Here is a 15,027-nt window from a genome sequence, read left to right as displayed (position 1 = left end):
GGCTGAGCTTGGATACAAAGAAAAGGTGAAAACATGCAGTCCTCTCATCCTGCACTCAGTATTTATCCTAAATGATGTTTAATCAGTCCAGTCTAGTAGTATTTGAAGTTTCAATGGCTCAAAGTTCAGCATTACCTTAATTCTTAGAGTTGGGACTTCTCCTCATTGTCGCTTACCACATGGGCAAGATGGAATCCTTAGATAAAGACTTAACCTTCCATGTCCTATCCCTTCCTGGTCAGAACCACTTCCCCTGCCTTTGTCCAGAGGATTTATAGTCTCCATTTGGAGAGTCTGTGCCCCCATTCAAACCTTCCTGCCTGAAAAAGAAGCAAACCTTCATAGCAATTTGGCTGTCCACCTATCTGTCCCTTTTGGGTATGACATTTCAGCAAGGTATGAGATGGTGAACCTTTGTCCTACTTTGACTACAGCCATTAGGAAATGTAAGCCCTAAAGGACTTCATGTGGGGCAGAAGGTTGAGTTGTGGGGGCTCAATTGCTTTTATTAATATTTACAAAAATTATATCCCACCTTTCTGCCCTTACAAGGGTCACCAAGACAGCTAACAATTTAAAACATACAAGACAAAATTACATTATAAAACCATTAAAATTGACCCCCCCCCACATACACAAATATACATAATTAAAACAATTTTAAAATAGTTTTTAGGTAAAGGTAAAGGTTCCCTTGCTCGAAAGCCAGTCGAATCCGACTCTAGGGTTGCGGTGCTCATCTCCGTTTCCAAGCCAAAGAGCCAGCCCTGTCCGAAGATGTTTTTTCCGTGGTCATGTGGCCGGCATGACTAAACACCAAGGCGCATGGAAGGCTGTTACCTTCCCACCGAAGTGGTACCTATTTATCTACTTGCAATTTCTTGCTTTCGAACTGCTAGGTTGGCAGGAGCTGGAACTAGAGACAGGAGCTCACTCCGTCATGCGGCAACTCGGGTCTCGAACTGCTGAACTACTGACCTTCCACAGCCTGCAGTTCAGCATCTTAACCACTTGAAAATTTAAAAGTTTTAAAATAGTTTTTAAAAGAGTTAAAATGCATACAGAACATTTAAAATTGGCTAAGAAGGAGGGATCATTGAGGGAATGCCAAATTAAACTAAAAAGTCTTCACCTGCTGGCAGAAGATGGCAACAAAAAGGGACAGATGAATCTCCCTGAGGAGAAAGTTCCACATCTTTGGTGCCATGACTGAGAAGGCCCTCTCCCAGGTTGCCACCCGCCTGATCTCAGAAGGCAAGTCACCTGAAGCAGGGCCTCTCAAGATGACCACAATGGTTGGGCAGGTTCATAAGGAATTAGGCAGTTCTTCAGGTATGTTGTCCCCATACCATATAGGGCTTTGAAGGTCAAGAGCAGCACCTTGAATTGTGCCTGGAAGCAAATTGGAAGCCAGTGTAGGTGGGCCAAGACTGGAGTGATAAGGTCCCTGCAACCTATACCAGTCAACATCCTGGCTGCAGCACTCTGGACCCAACTGAAGTTTCTGAAAACTTTTCAAAGGCAGCCTCGCACAAAAAATGCACTGCAGTACTCTAATCTAGATTATTATTATTTTTTTGCAGTACTCTAATCTAGATGTAACCAGGGCATGCACCATAGAGACCAGATCTTTTCAGCCAAGAAAGACTGCAGCTGGCTAACTAGTCAAAGCTGGTAAAAGGCACTCTTGGCCACAACTGTCATCTGCTTATCCAACAGTAGGCCTGGGTCCAAACTATGAACCCATTCCTTGCAGAACCCCAAAGGCCAAGATGCAGAACAACAATTCCTCAACTCCACCTTTTAAAACCTACTCTCCAGGTAGAACTGGAACCATCACACAACAGTTCCTACCAATCCCAGTCCAGATAGGCAGTCCAGAAGGATCTATTGTGTCAGAAGCCACTGAGAGATCCAGGAGAATCAACTGAGTTGCATGAACTCTGTACATCTCCCAGTGCAAATCATTCGCCAGAGCGACCAAAGCTGTTTTAATCCCATAACCAGGCCTAAATGCAGTCTGGAAGGGGTCTAAATAATTTGCCTCATCCGGAGAAGCTTGGAGTTGTCCAGCCAGCACCCATTCAATCACCCTGCTCAAGAATGGAACATTCGAGACTGGACAATAATTATTGAGACATCCTGGGTCAAGGGTTAGGGCTCTTTAGAAGTGGATGCACCACAGTCTGTTTCAAAGCTGGGGTGACCACATTCTCTATTAAGGAAGCATTAGCTACTTCTCAAACCCAGCCAACCAGTCCCCCCCCCTTGAAGATTTAAGTAACCAAGAAGGGCAAGGGAACTACAAGTAGGCAGTAGGCCTTAAATTTCCAAGGATTATATCCACATCCTCACTGAATAAACTGAAAAGTATCCCAAACAGTTGGACAAGTCAGCACCTTGGCACCACCTGACCCTGTCACTTTTAAAGTAGAGTCCAAGATGGAACGAATGCAAGGGATTTTACATGCAAAGTGCAGAGCAAAACAGTTACAGCAGGCCACCAATCAGTGCACCTCCTCTTGCAGGCCAGCTCCCAACAGGCCTCTGACAACCCAGCTTCTCTGGCCTGCACTGTATAGACACAGTGGTGGCAGAAAAGTGTTGCTTCTTTGCTGCCATCATTGTAGGGTTGCCAGCTCTGGGTTGGAAAATACCTGGAGATTTTGGGGATCCAGGAGAGGGCGAGGTTTGGGGAGGAGAGGAACCTCATCATGGTACAATGCCATAGAGTCCATCCTTCAAAGCAGCCATTTTCTCCAGGGGAGCTGATCTCTTTTTTTTTTTGTACAATATATTTTTATTGAAACATATAACAATGGATATACAACAATTAACAAACAATGTATGGTGAGTGTTAACAATTGGTGGTCAGTTACATAACATTATACAAGTATACTATAAAAGTGGCAGTGTACCTTAAATTCGAATACAAAATATGAATAATGAAAAAAACCTTCATATTGTCCTAGTGTACTGATTGGTGTCCATCAGTAAATGGATGCCAGTCTCACAGGGGAGCTGATCTCTGTCAGCTGGAGATCAGTTGGAAAAGCGGGAGATCTCCAGGCCCCACATGGAGGCTGGCAACCCTACATCACTGCCCTGAGGGGCCCTCTCCCTTGTCTTTTCATTGCCTGCAGCCCCTCAGTAGATCATATTTCAATACTTTGGATCAGATTTGTGGGAAAATGTGCTGCCATCTTGTAGAACATATCCTGCCACAAATTTTGTTAGTCTTTAAGGTGCTACTGGACTCTTGCTCTTTTCTATTGCAAAACGTAGGCATTCTTTTACTAGGAGTCTCCTAGAACAGTTTCTATGAGCAAAGAAAAATTGTGGGAGCAAAGGAACTTCTACTGTCAAGGCAACATCCAATTATAGGTATTATATTATTTTTAACTCCAGGATAACAGCTACTTAAAATGCTTTCTGTAGCAGCAACTCCAAGAGGGTAACCTGTTCTACTCTACTTAATTTGGGGGAGGAAAGTAGTAGTAGTTCTCTCTGAACTGTGCGAGATCTTCATCTGTGCCAAATCCCTGCTGAAGCCACAGTATGACATGACCTACAACTAGAAGTGAGCCAGATATTCATGAGCTCATTTTTCTTGTCAAAATTTGCATGTTGGAAGGGACAACCTTTTGTTGAACACCTAAACCAAATCATTCAAAACATGAAAGCATTCCTCTGCTTTTCATCAAAGTCCTGATCACTAATCACAGTGTTCAGGACAGAATAAAAGTAAATGAAATGTTGGAAGGCAATCAAAAACACACCAAAAAATTGAGATGTTTTTCAACAATAGGGATTGCGAAAAAGAAAATCAAAGGCCCTTTTCTGGCTTTCTCTTTACAGTTCATTGCTGGCACATGTCATCTGGGCCGTGGAAGATCCTTCATTACAGCAAGGGATTCGATATCATGGCCAGGTGTCCTCCAGCCCTGTGATTCTGCTCAGTGTCAAATTACTGAATATGGTTCAATTGCAGACTATCTGTATTGAGAACTAAACTACATCTCACACACCAACCCATATAACAGTACCCTAATGGCCCATTTATTTATTTGAAAAATGTCTGTGCTGTCTCTCTGGAGACCTACTTTAGACAGCTCACAAAGTAAAACAATACAATAAAATCACAAAAAACAGCATAAATTTTAAAACTGGAAAAGCTGCTTTGGGAGACGGGTGGGTGAGTATATGATGGAGAAGCCACTGGATGGTTAATTGTGTTTCTGCATAACCAGTAGATTGGTGCTGAAACAAGCCTTATCGACTCTTTACTCCAAACATTAATATCTAAAGCACCAGTAGAAGCTAAGTGAGGGGGAATCCAGCCCCTAAAGTTCTTCTTTCTGATGTCACCAAACTCTGTTTCTAACACACTCATTAAAATCTAGTGAAACCATTAACTGGTTTTTTGTAATGTGTCCAGGGCCACAAATTCAGAGGCAGCTCAAAGCCCCATATTGGCCTGGGAGACAAGACCATCTGGATGGGAGAGTGAGAGCCAAACTATGTCTTTACTTTGAGGTTCAGTTCCATAATCAGGTTTTCCCAGTGCTCTGAAAAGCAGCTGTGGGATATTTGGATTTGAACCCTGACACTGGACAGGAGGGGTTAATTCTTTGCTCTGTTTTCCTTATCCATCACCCCCAGGCTTTGGTTAACCACCAAACCAAAAAAGGGGTGTCTTCTGTCCCTACTGGAGCTAATAGCAGGCCAAGGGGAGGAGCTGGTTTGATTGATAAAGCAGTTCAGAGGAAAAGATTAACCACTGCTCTCTTGCCCAGTGCCATGGACCAATCTGACCCCCCCCCCTTAAAATAACATACAGTTTGGACCTGAGCCAAAACTCATCACTTACACATATCTTTTTAACTCTTATGGTTCTCCTCCCCATCTGAACTACAAAGCCTTGTTCAGTGTACAAACAATCTTCAAGGAAAGATTCTCCTCTTCTGTCCCTTGAATTTTAGATATCAGTGAGATGGTCTTTCTTCCTTGAATCTATGCTGGGCAGCTGGGCTTTCTCTGGGTCCAGAGTCTTGGATTCTAAACTTGTTTTTGAATAAGGAGTGTCTTACTGATAAGAGTCAGGGACAAGAATCAAAGACAAGTGGCAAAGCTTATTTAGGAGGAAGCCATTTTATCTTCCCTCATTCTGGATTAATTTCTTTTGTTCCTTATTCCAAAAACCAGTAAAATATTTTAAACTATTGAATGTATGATGCAGACATTTGCATCCAAGGAGAAGGGAGCTGGTCAGCTGACTTCCTGTTTCTAAAAACAAAGAGTAGTCTCAGCTTTGAGGAGCAACAACGCATTTTTCAAAATTACAAGTGCTTTCAAATGAGTGTGTGTTTGAATAAGCCCCGCCTTCAAGTGTAAAGGCTAGGGATTAGTGTACTCATAAATCATCCTCACTGATCAGAGATAAAATAACTTGAATTGGCCTCTTCTGGACAGCAGCTGCAAAAGGGAGAACATATCACTAAAGTAGTGGGGGAACACAGCTGATGCTGCAGGAAATTCCAAAGAATATAAACATTTTGCACTTGCGAGAGGATAATGCCGGCCCACTAGAAAATGTATTTTAAAAGAGACCCAGAAAAATATGTGTTTGTGTTTAACAGGAGCAGAGGGCATGGAAAGGAGATCTCCCTTAGAAACGACAAGGAATTTCCCAGGTGCAGGATATAGAATGGATAGTGAAGTTTTAGAATTGGAGATCTGCCAAAATGAAAACCAAGAACTGGACAAAAGATGAAATGCACTAGTTTCCTATTGTACTGGTGTTGTTTAATGCACTGGACAGTAGGGAGTATTGTGTTTCTTTTTGTATAGAAGTACAATTTCAGTCTTTCACTTCTTCGTTCCTAGTTTATTGTGTTCAGAGCTAGTGGTGGAGTTGGTATTGTCGGGCAGATGCTGGGTCCCCAGGACATTACTTCCTGCTCTCTCTTTCTAGGCAGCAGCATCAGAACTCCCCATCTCCCCAAGGATTGGGCTCTCTTTCCACCTTTTCCCCTTGTGTGTATGAAGGCAGGAAAAAGTGGTGTCTTGGAACCATCCCTGCTTAAATTCCCTGGAGTTAATTATAGGCCTGTTGTGATCTTAGTTGTAATGAAAGCGTGCTTTGTGTTTGGATTCAGTCAAAAGCTGTATTTGGATCACGTTGTTATTGGGGTAGTTCAAACTCTGTGCCAGTTCATTCCTTGGCCACTCAGGAAGTCTGAAAACACCTAGTGCCAAACGACTAGCAGCTTTTGAGAATGAGACCCTTACTCTTTATAAATAAGCAATAAGGGGTCACATAAATGTTTTCTTCAGTTTTTATTCACAAATCTCAAAGAATTTGGAGGCATGATAGATCGTTATATGTCCTTCAGAAAGAAATCTTGCTTGAAAATGTTGAAAGGACTAAATTTTTGTTAACATCACAAGGAACTGAGTAAGATGGATCACAAATAATAAAGTTAGTGATAAGACTAGATGGCCATCTGTCGGCAGTGCTGATTCTGTGAACTTAGGCAGATCATGAGAGGGAGGGCAGGAAGGGCATCAGTGCTTGGTTCTTGTGGCCCTTTCTTACATGCCCAGGGAAATGCTGATTGCCACTTTGGGGTCAGGAAGCAAATTTTCTCCAGGCCAGTTTGGCTGGAGTCCTGGAGGTTTTTTGCCATCTTCTGGGCATGGAACAGCAGTCACTGTGGGTGTGGAGGGGGAGGTATTTGTGAATTTCCTGCATTGTGTAGGGGGTTGGACTAGATGACCCTGGAAGTCCATTCCAACTCCATGATTCTATTATTCTACTGTAGTTTCCAGAGGGTGGGCACTTGACCCACTAGGAATTTGTGGAGAGCTTGATGGTGGACTGAAAAAGATGGAAACAAGTTGTGCAAACTCTGCAATGGACTGATCTTTTGCAGTGGCACGAACCTGAATTGAAGTCTCTGTGTCTAAGCGAGAACATTGAGATGGGACGCAGGTATCATTTGTGTAAGATGCTAAAATTTGCATCTCGGCAGTATCCGGGTCATGTAGGATGCCTGAAATATCTGGCTGTTGGCAAATGCTAAGCCTCTCTTAGGGTTGGTAAGAGGTTGGTGAACTCTGATACTAAGGTTGCCTTCCAAAATTGGGGGGGGGGAGTTAGTCCTTACTCCTCAGGCTATATATGGCCTTATTAACCAGATGAATCTGCTATCCAGTTTTATATCCTGCTGATCTGCTTATCAAAGCAGCAGTGTTGAACCACCAGATTTCCACACTCCCACGTTCCACACCGCGGGGGGGGGGTGGGTCTTTGATCAGGTTTGTACATTGCATGTACCTATGGTGTTCCCATAAGGTAAGAGAATCACCTGCATCTTTTTTTTTTACTCTACATATACTCAAGCCTGTATACAGTGTGTATGCATGTGTGCACATGATTTTAAAAAGTTTTCTCTTTCATCTTATGGAAAATGTTTAGACACAGGTCGTATACATACAATTTACTGAGCACAAAGTGGCTCTAAGGGGCAATCAAACTGTTAACTCATTAAACCAATGTCTTAATAGTTCTTAAGAACATAAGAAGAGCCCTGCTGGATGAGACCAATGGTCCATCTAGTCCCGCATCCTGTCTCACACAGTGGCCAACCAGTTCCTCTGGGTGTCCAACCACAGGGCATAGAGCCTGCGGCCTTCTCCTGATGTTGTCTCCTGGCTCTGGGATTCAGAGGCTTAATGCCTCTGAATGTGGAGGTTCCCCTCAGTCACCATGGCTAGTAACTATTGATAGACTTGTCTTCCATGAATCTAAGCCCCTTTTAAAGCTGTTTATTCCTGTGGCCATCACTACTTCCTCTGGCAGCAAATTCTGCATTTTAATAGCTCTCTGTGTAAGGTAGATTGATTAGTGGGTTTGAATTGTGTTTTTCAGAGAAAAAATCACCACTACTCTCTTTCTGTCAATGTGTCCTTCGAAGTAAAGAAAATGCCATACAGAGTTCAGCCGACAGGACTCCTTGAAGAAAGTATAGCGGTAAGCAAAAGAGAAAATAAATAACACGCTGATGCAGAACACATACATTGATTATTGCTGGATAAGCTATTTATAGATGGGAAATCTGAGATAAGTGTTTCCTGTGTTTCTAGTGCATATTCATCCTCCGAAAACTATTTAAAAGATATTTATATGTGGGAGAATTTTTAAAAAGCTTAAGGGTTGTATATCTTTTGTAATGATGCTCAGGTGCTCAGAAAGAGAAAAGGACAACTCCAGCTATAACTCAGTTTATACTGTTAGGGAGTTGTTGGGATTATTTTCAGAGTTAGGTCTGCTAACCTCCATTATTTTGCTTGGAAGCAGAACATCTATGACTGTGCACTGCTGTTTACTCCAAGAGTAGCCTCTTTGAAATGCAGGGTTACTTCAAGGAAAAGCTTGAGACTGCAGCTGCCTTTGTGATTTATTTGTTTGGTATTCATTCTGAAGATCGTTTCCATGATAGAAATCCCCTTTCCTGTTTCTATTAGGAGGGAGGGGACTTGGAAGTTCAAATCTTTCTCTGTTCATAGCTTCTGGCTTGCAACCTTTCTAGACAACGAGCTTTCCTTCTCCTGGGCTTTCTTCAGCTTTTTGTGCCAGATTGATCAAAGCCCATTCCTAAACTGAGCCTGTTAGCTTAAAACCATCTGCATCCAAGCTGCTGCCACAACAAAAGCTGGCTCAGGCAGGTGAGGGCCAGCACCTTGCCAAACTGGTATCCCCTCTTCCCCAAAAAACTTCTTGAGATGAGCAAGTATTCTGAAGGGAAGCTATTTCAAGATATCAGTCCTTGATTAAGTCTATATTATTATTTTCATTGTTATTTTAAATGCATTCTTGGTTGCATGCCAATACACTGGACATAGGAGGTTGCAGCCCAAGTATGGAAAATTATTGTGCTGGTGTTATTTTCAGTCCCACTTCATAATAGATTTAGATTGATGATTTCTATGCCAAAAAGGCCTTCTTTTGTTGCAGAAAAATAGTCTCCACTTATGTCTTCCTGCATATATCCCAGATATGTATATTATAGCCAGTAGATCTCTAATAAAGCCTATAAGAAAAAGAAGAAGAGATTGGATTTATACCCCACCCTTCACTCAGAGTGCCTTACAGACTCCTTTCCCTTCCCCTCCCCACAACAGACACCCTGTGAGGTAGGTGGGGCTGAGAGAGCTCTTTCAAGAACTGCCCTTTCAAGAACAGCTCTGACAGAACTATGGCTTGCCCAAGGTCATCCAGCAGCTGCAAGTGGAGGAGTGGGGAATCAAACCCGGATTAGAGTCCGTGCACTTAACCACTACACCAAACTGGCCCTCAAGTGTACCATAGTAGTATTTCTAAGCAACTCCCCTCATTTCTGGAGTGTGCTGTGACTGTCAGAAGGAGGAGCAGCTCTTGGTATACTCGGGTGGGGGGAGGTCTATGGGCAGAGCTGAGATGAAACAGGATGAGTTTTTAGTGGGTGTGGCTGAAAGCAGGCATGATGGGAGTGGATGTGAGGGAGTGGATGTGAGGAAGGTTTGAAGTACTTCACTTCTTGGTGATTTTGTTGTCTGACTGTATGTGGCTGCAAAGTTAGCATCTGGATTTATTGCAAGTTCTGGTACCAGTGTCCATGTTCAAATTAGATGTTGCTTTATTGTGGGTGAGGAGTTGTTTGAGATCGAGGGACTGTCTCTGCGCAAGAAAAGGTTTACCCCTCAGTACTAGTGAAAGAGAGCTGTCATGATCCAGTAGAGGTTGTAAGTTGCTGATGGTGAATTGAACTATTTTGAGCTGAGAGCTGTATGGGACCACTAGTAGTGTTCTGCTGTTGTCTCTTTGGGGCCTGTCTTGCAACAGGTTTTTGTTAGGTACCATTCTGGCTTTGCTGATCTGTTTCTTGACTACTTTAGTTACAAAAAGGTGAGAATCTTTGGTCTGTAGGATTGGAGCACATGCAGCTGTGGCATAGAGCCTGGTTGTATACAATGGATCGTTTGGTATGTTGAGGTTGGTAGCTGGAGGCATATAGGTAAAAGAAAGTAGTCTGGGTTGTTTTTTTCCCTGTTTTCTTGCTGCACGTGTTTCATAACAGAAACACATGTCTCAAACTGGCTGCTATGGGCAGGCACCATCTGTACTGGAGTCCTTTGCCACAGGTGATAGCCTGCTGTTCTCAACAAGTCTCAGATGATATACCAAATGATCAGATAAGCATTTTTACAGTATTACTAGAGAATGCAGCATATTATTCTGTGGAGCTGATTTACTGCCAGATGCCCAAAACATCAATGCTTGGAAGATGATAGTGCTTTCATGTCCTCTCAGATCTGACCATGGAGGTGGAACCTTGCCAAATCTACAGCTTGATGTGTTGTAGGCACAATATCCCTTTGAAGTCTCTGCTAGCAATACTTTTCGTTTTCACTCTCCTGAAGTCGACCCGTGAGGGTTGTAGAAATGCCTTATTTAAAACATTAACAATTTAAGTAGAGATATTTGGAAGAATTTTTTTTTTACTAAACCAGGTTCAGAGTTGCCACTGCAAGGTTGTTGCCCTTGATACACAAATGAACAAGTGCCAGTGTTTCAGCCAGCCAGTTTTCTTATCTTGGGACCCTCACGAGGCACGATTACTCTGTGGAACAGTCAGTTCCACCCGCTAGAGAAAACAACCCTGCTATTGTTGGTATGAACATTTGATGAAGGAGAGATGATGAGTTAAGAGGCAAGAACCCCATCTTGTCAGGGGTTGCTGACTTTCCCTGTAATCATCTTTGTAAGATAAATGAATTAAAAATGAACATGAATTCCAAGGCCTTATAACAAATTTAGAATCCAGTTGCACCTTTAAGACCAACAAAGCCACTGGATTCAAAATCTGTTCTACTGCTTCAGACCAACACGGCTGACCACCTGGATCTCTCTCCAAGGCCTTATGTTGTCCCACAGTGAGGGCATAAGAATAGTTTTGCTGGATCAGATTATTAAAGGTCCACAAAAGCATTTATCCCACAGTGGCAGCTGTATCTTTGATGAAGCTTACAAACTTACATGAAGATTGCTGCCCTGCCCTGTTCAGGTATTCACAGAGGTTCCATTTCACCACTGAGAAACATGAGGTCATGTGAAGAGGTGACCCATCTGTGAAGTCTGTGCTATCTAGCATATAGTAAAAGGTAAAGGTTCCCTTGCTCGAAAGCCAGTCAAATCCGACTCTAGGGTTGCGGTGCTTATCTCTGTTTCAAAGCGGAAGAGCCAGCGCTGTCCGAAGACATTTCTGTGGTCATGTGGCCAGCATGACTAAACACCAAGGCGCACGGAACGCTGTTACCTTCCCACTAAAGTGGTACCTATTTATCTACTCGCAATTTCTTGCTTTCGAACTGCTAGGTTGGCAGGAGCTGGAACTAGAGACGGGAGCTCACTCCGTCATGCGGCACACTCGGGTCTCGAACTGCTGAACTACTGACCTTCCACAGCCTGCAGTTTAGCGTCTTAACCACTTGAGCCACCGCAGCTCCATATCTAGCGTATACCTTTCCTCAAATCTGTACCTTTGGGTAATTATTCTGAAGGAATGTACTGCCATGCTTGTTTCTAATTGTTTAATTAAAATATTCCTATACTGTCTCAGCTAAATACCCTTGAAGCAATGTACAAAATAAAAGTAATCAATGAAAAGGTCTTAAGTGTTTCAAAAAAAATGTTCAAGTAGAACAATGCAAAATTCTTTAGAAGATAGAACAATAAAAATTCTTTAGAAGATAGTTTAGCTTAGTGGTGGGGGAGGTGTCAAATTATTTCTAAAAACATCAGAATATATTGCAGCAGATTAAAAGCCCAAATTGTAGGAAACAGAAGAATGATTTAAAGAAAAGGGGGGGAAAGAACTATTTTATTTATTTATTATTTTAATTTATAGCCCGCCCGCCCCGCAAGCGGGTTCAGGGCGGCTCACAAATAGGGCAAATGCCAATACATAAAACAAGTTAAAAACAACATAAAAACAATCATTTACAATATTCCAAGTGCTCTAGATGTTTCAGTCTTCAATAAAAGATGGCATCTCAAAGATGGTACTCCCAGTTCAATGGTGTCAGCTCCACGCAGCGCTGTCATTCACTCCTCACAGGGCCAGTTGGTAATGATGGTAAAGGTGGTGATGGTAAAGGTAGTGGCGGCTCCTACTCAGAAGCCTGGCAGAAGAGCTCCATCTTGCAGGCCCTGCGGAACTGCGCAAGGTCCCGCAGGACTTGGATATTCTCCGGGAGCTCATTCCACCAGGTAGGAGCCGCCACCGAAAAGGCCCTGGCCCTGGTTGCAGTGTACCTGGCCTCCTTGGGGCCTGGGGTTACCAGGAGATGTTGCATCCCCGACTGTAGTGCCCATTGAGGAACATATGGGGAAAGGTGGTCCCTTAGGTATGTCGAGGAGTCCAGGAGCACTCCCAAACTCCTAACCTCTGGCGCTGGCACCAAAGGTGCCCCATCGAAGGTCGGGAGAGGGAGCCCCAGCCCCAAACCGCACCAACTCAGGCCCAGGACCTCCTTCTTCACCGGGTTTAGCTTCAGCCGACTCAGTCGGAGCCAACCAGCCACGGCTTGCAACGCCCGGTGCAGATCTTCTGGGCTGGAGTCCGACCGGCTGTCCAACATCAGATAGAGCTGTGTGTCATCTGCATATTGATGACACCCAAGCCCATACCTCTGGGCAAGGGTGCGCATGTAGATGTTAAACAACATCGGGGAAAGCACCGCCCTTTGAGGCACCCCACATTCAAGAGGATGTCTCTGGGACTGCTGTTCCCCTATCACCACCCTTTGCCCCCAACCTTGGAGAAAATAGGCAAGCCATTGAAGGGCAAGCCCCTGAATCCCCACGGCGAGGCGGTGGGTCAGCAACTGATGGTCGACCGTATCGAACTCAGCCGACAGATCTAACAACAACAGTGCCGCTACACCACCCCGATCCAGATGCCTTCAGAGGTCATCAGTAAGAGTGACCAGTACTGTCTCTGTCTTATGCCCTGGGCGGAAGCCGGACTGTTCAGCAAATGCCCAGGAAATCATGCCTCAGCTGGGGTGTAGCTCCAGAGAAGGTGTTTAAAGTTTAACCCCCTCTCTGCTCAGCTGTCTGGCAGGGGGAAGAGAGTGGAAGCACAGCCTCTTGCCGTTGGAGTCTTCTTCCTGTTTCCTAGCACAAAGAAGACTTGGCAGACAAGGAGGCCGTATGGCTGCCCTCTCCCTCCCCTCTCTTCTCCTGCCAGCCAGCTGAGCAGAGAGGGGGAAGAGAGGGGGCAGCTGTGTGGCCTCCTTTGCCAGCAGCCAAGTCTTCTTCCTGCTAGCAAGCAGGGAGATGACTCCCCCAACAAGGGAGGAGGGAAATCTTGTGGGGCTGTCCCTTTAAGGGAGGGGGTGGAGCCCACAATAGCCCCACCATAGCTACAGGCCAGGTTCCCAGGATCATTAGAGGACTTCTGAGAAATTACCATTTGTGGAAAGATGCAGGGCGATCTTGATATTGCTACTGAGAAATACCATGTTGTTCAGAAAGTAAAGGGTACAGCTAAGCATTGAATTCTCACTGATTTCAGCAGGAAATTAAATACATTATTTTCTTTGAATTGTGCCCATTGTATGTATTCTTAAACAAATATTTGGATGGAGAAGGGAAAATGTATTTGGAAATGTAATTGGTAATATGTGCAGTACCATTGGTAAAGAGTGTGGACATTTGGAGATTTAAATGTGCCTTATCCTAATGGAGGCTGCTATAGAATTGATGTTCAGGCATATTTATCTTAAATGTGCTTTGTGCTTTGTCTGAAGTATATTTATACAAGGCAGTCATAATATGCAAACACTCATGTCAATATTAATTATGAGTCTAGGCTCAAGGAACCTTTTAAATACTGCTTTGGGCCCCTTCTCAAAACATGAAAAAGGTAAATGTTTGTTTGAGAGTAATACGGAGGATTATTAAAAAAGTAATTTATGGTATTTCAACCATTGTAAAGCAAGAATGACTAAAGATCAGAGGAAGTGTACATTAATGTAAACAAAACAAGCACCAATAGCATTACAAGAACAGCTCATTTGCTGTAAATTCAGAGCTATTCTAAATATAAATTTAAATTGGGGAACTATAATTCTGTTGCCATTCTGCCCAAATATTATGTAAACGGAGGCCAAGTTTTCTTTTGTCATAGGAAAGTAATATGGCACAGTTGAATGCAGGGCCGTAGCTAAAGCCTTCCTAGTGGGAAGGCCCTGGGGAAAGTGGGGGAGCTGGAGTGTGTGCGCGTGCGTGCTTTGCGCGCGCGCCGCACACACATCACCCGGAAGTGACATGATGCCCTCCCCCCTTCTCTCTCTCTCCAAGCTCCCCCTCCTCCAATAGATTCTATGCCACAGCCTCAGCAGCCCTTCATTTAAGTCTGAAAGAGCTACACACAAGAGGAAAGAAGGATCACTAAACTGAAACAACCCCTGAATGAAAAGAAAAGGGGGAAATTACTGGTTGGCCACTGTGTGAGATAGGATGCTGGAGTAGATGGACCATTGGTTTCATCCAGCAGGGCTCTTCTCACGTGCTCATGTTCCTGTCCTCACAACAGTCTTGTGAGGTCAACCAAGGTGAGAGACCCCTAAGGATTTCATAATGAGCTTGTTAGCAAACTCTGGTTGTGGTTGTGGTTTAAACTCACAAGTTCACTACTGCACTGTCCTTGGAAGAGCCATTATGTTACCCTCTTGCAAGTATGCACAGAATTGCAAACTTGACCATCAGCTGAGCATGCCATGGCATAATCTTCTTGGCTGCTATGAGCATTCCTAGAACTTCCTTCCTGAACCAACACATGAAGCTGCCTTGCGCTGAATCAGACTCTTGTTCCATCGAAGTCAGTCTTGTCTACTCAGACTGGCAGTTGCTCTCCAGGGTCTCAGGCAGAGGTCTTTCACATCACCTACCACCTGGCCCTTTTAACTGGAGACGCC

The 15,027-nt window shown here is 43.9% G+C and overlaps 1 protein-coding gene across 1 annotated transcript in view; it reads left to right on the top strand.

Annotated features, from left to right (window-relative positions):
- ITGA8 (integrin subunit alpha 8) overlaps positions 1 to 15,027 on the top strand; it is a 165,125-nt gene that overhangs the window by 136,964 nt on the left and 13,134 nt on the right. Inside the window, exon 28 of the mRNA XM_015423753.1 lies at positions 7,934 to 8,035. Coding sequence (XP_015279239.1) covers positions 7,934 to 8,035 — 102 coding nt within the window. The remainder of the gene's footprint in view (positions 1 to 7,933; positions 8,036 to 15,027) is intronic.

This window comes from Gekko japonicus, unplaced genomic scaffold (assembly GCF_001447785.1).
Source record: "Gekko japonicus isolate JY-2015 unplaced genomic scaffold, Gekko_japonicus_V1.1 scaffold94, whole genome shotgun sequence".
In the NCBI taxonomy this organism is placed as follows: Eukaryota; Metazoa; Chordata; class Lepidosauria; order Squamata; family Gekkonidae; genus Gekko; species Gekko japonicus.
This window is presented reverse-complemented; position numbering and strand designations above follow the sequence as displayed.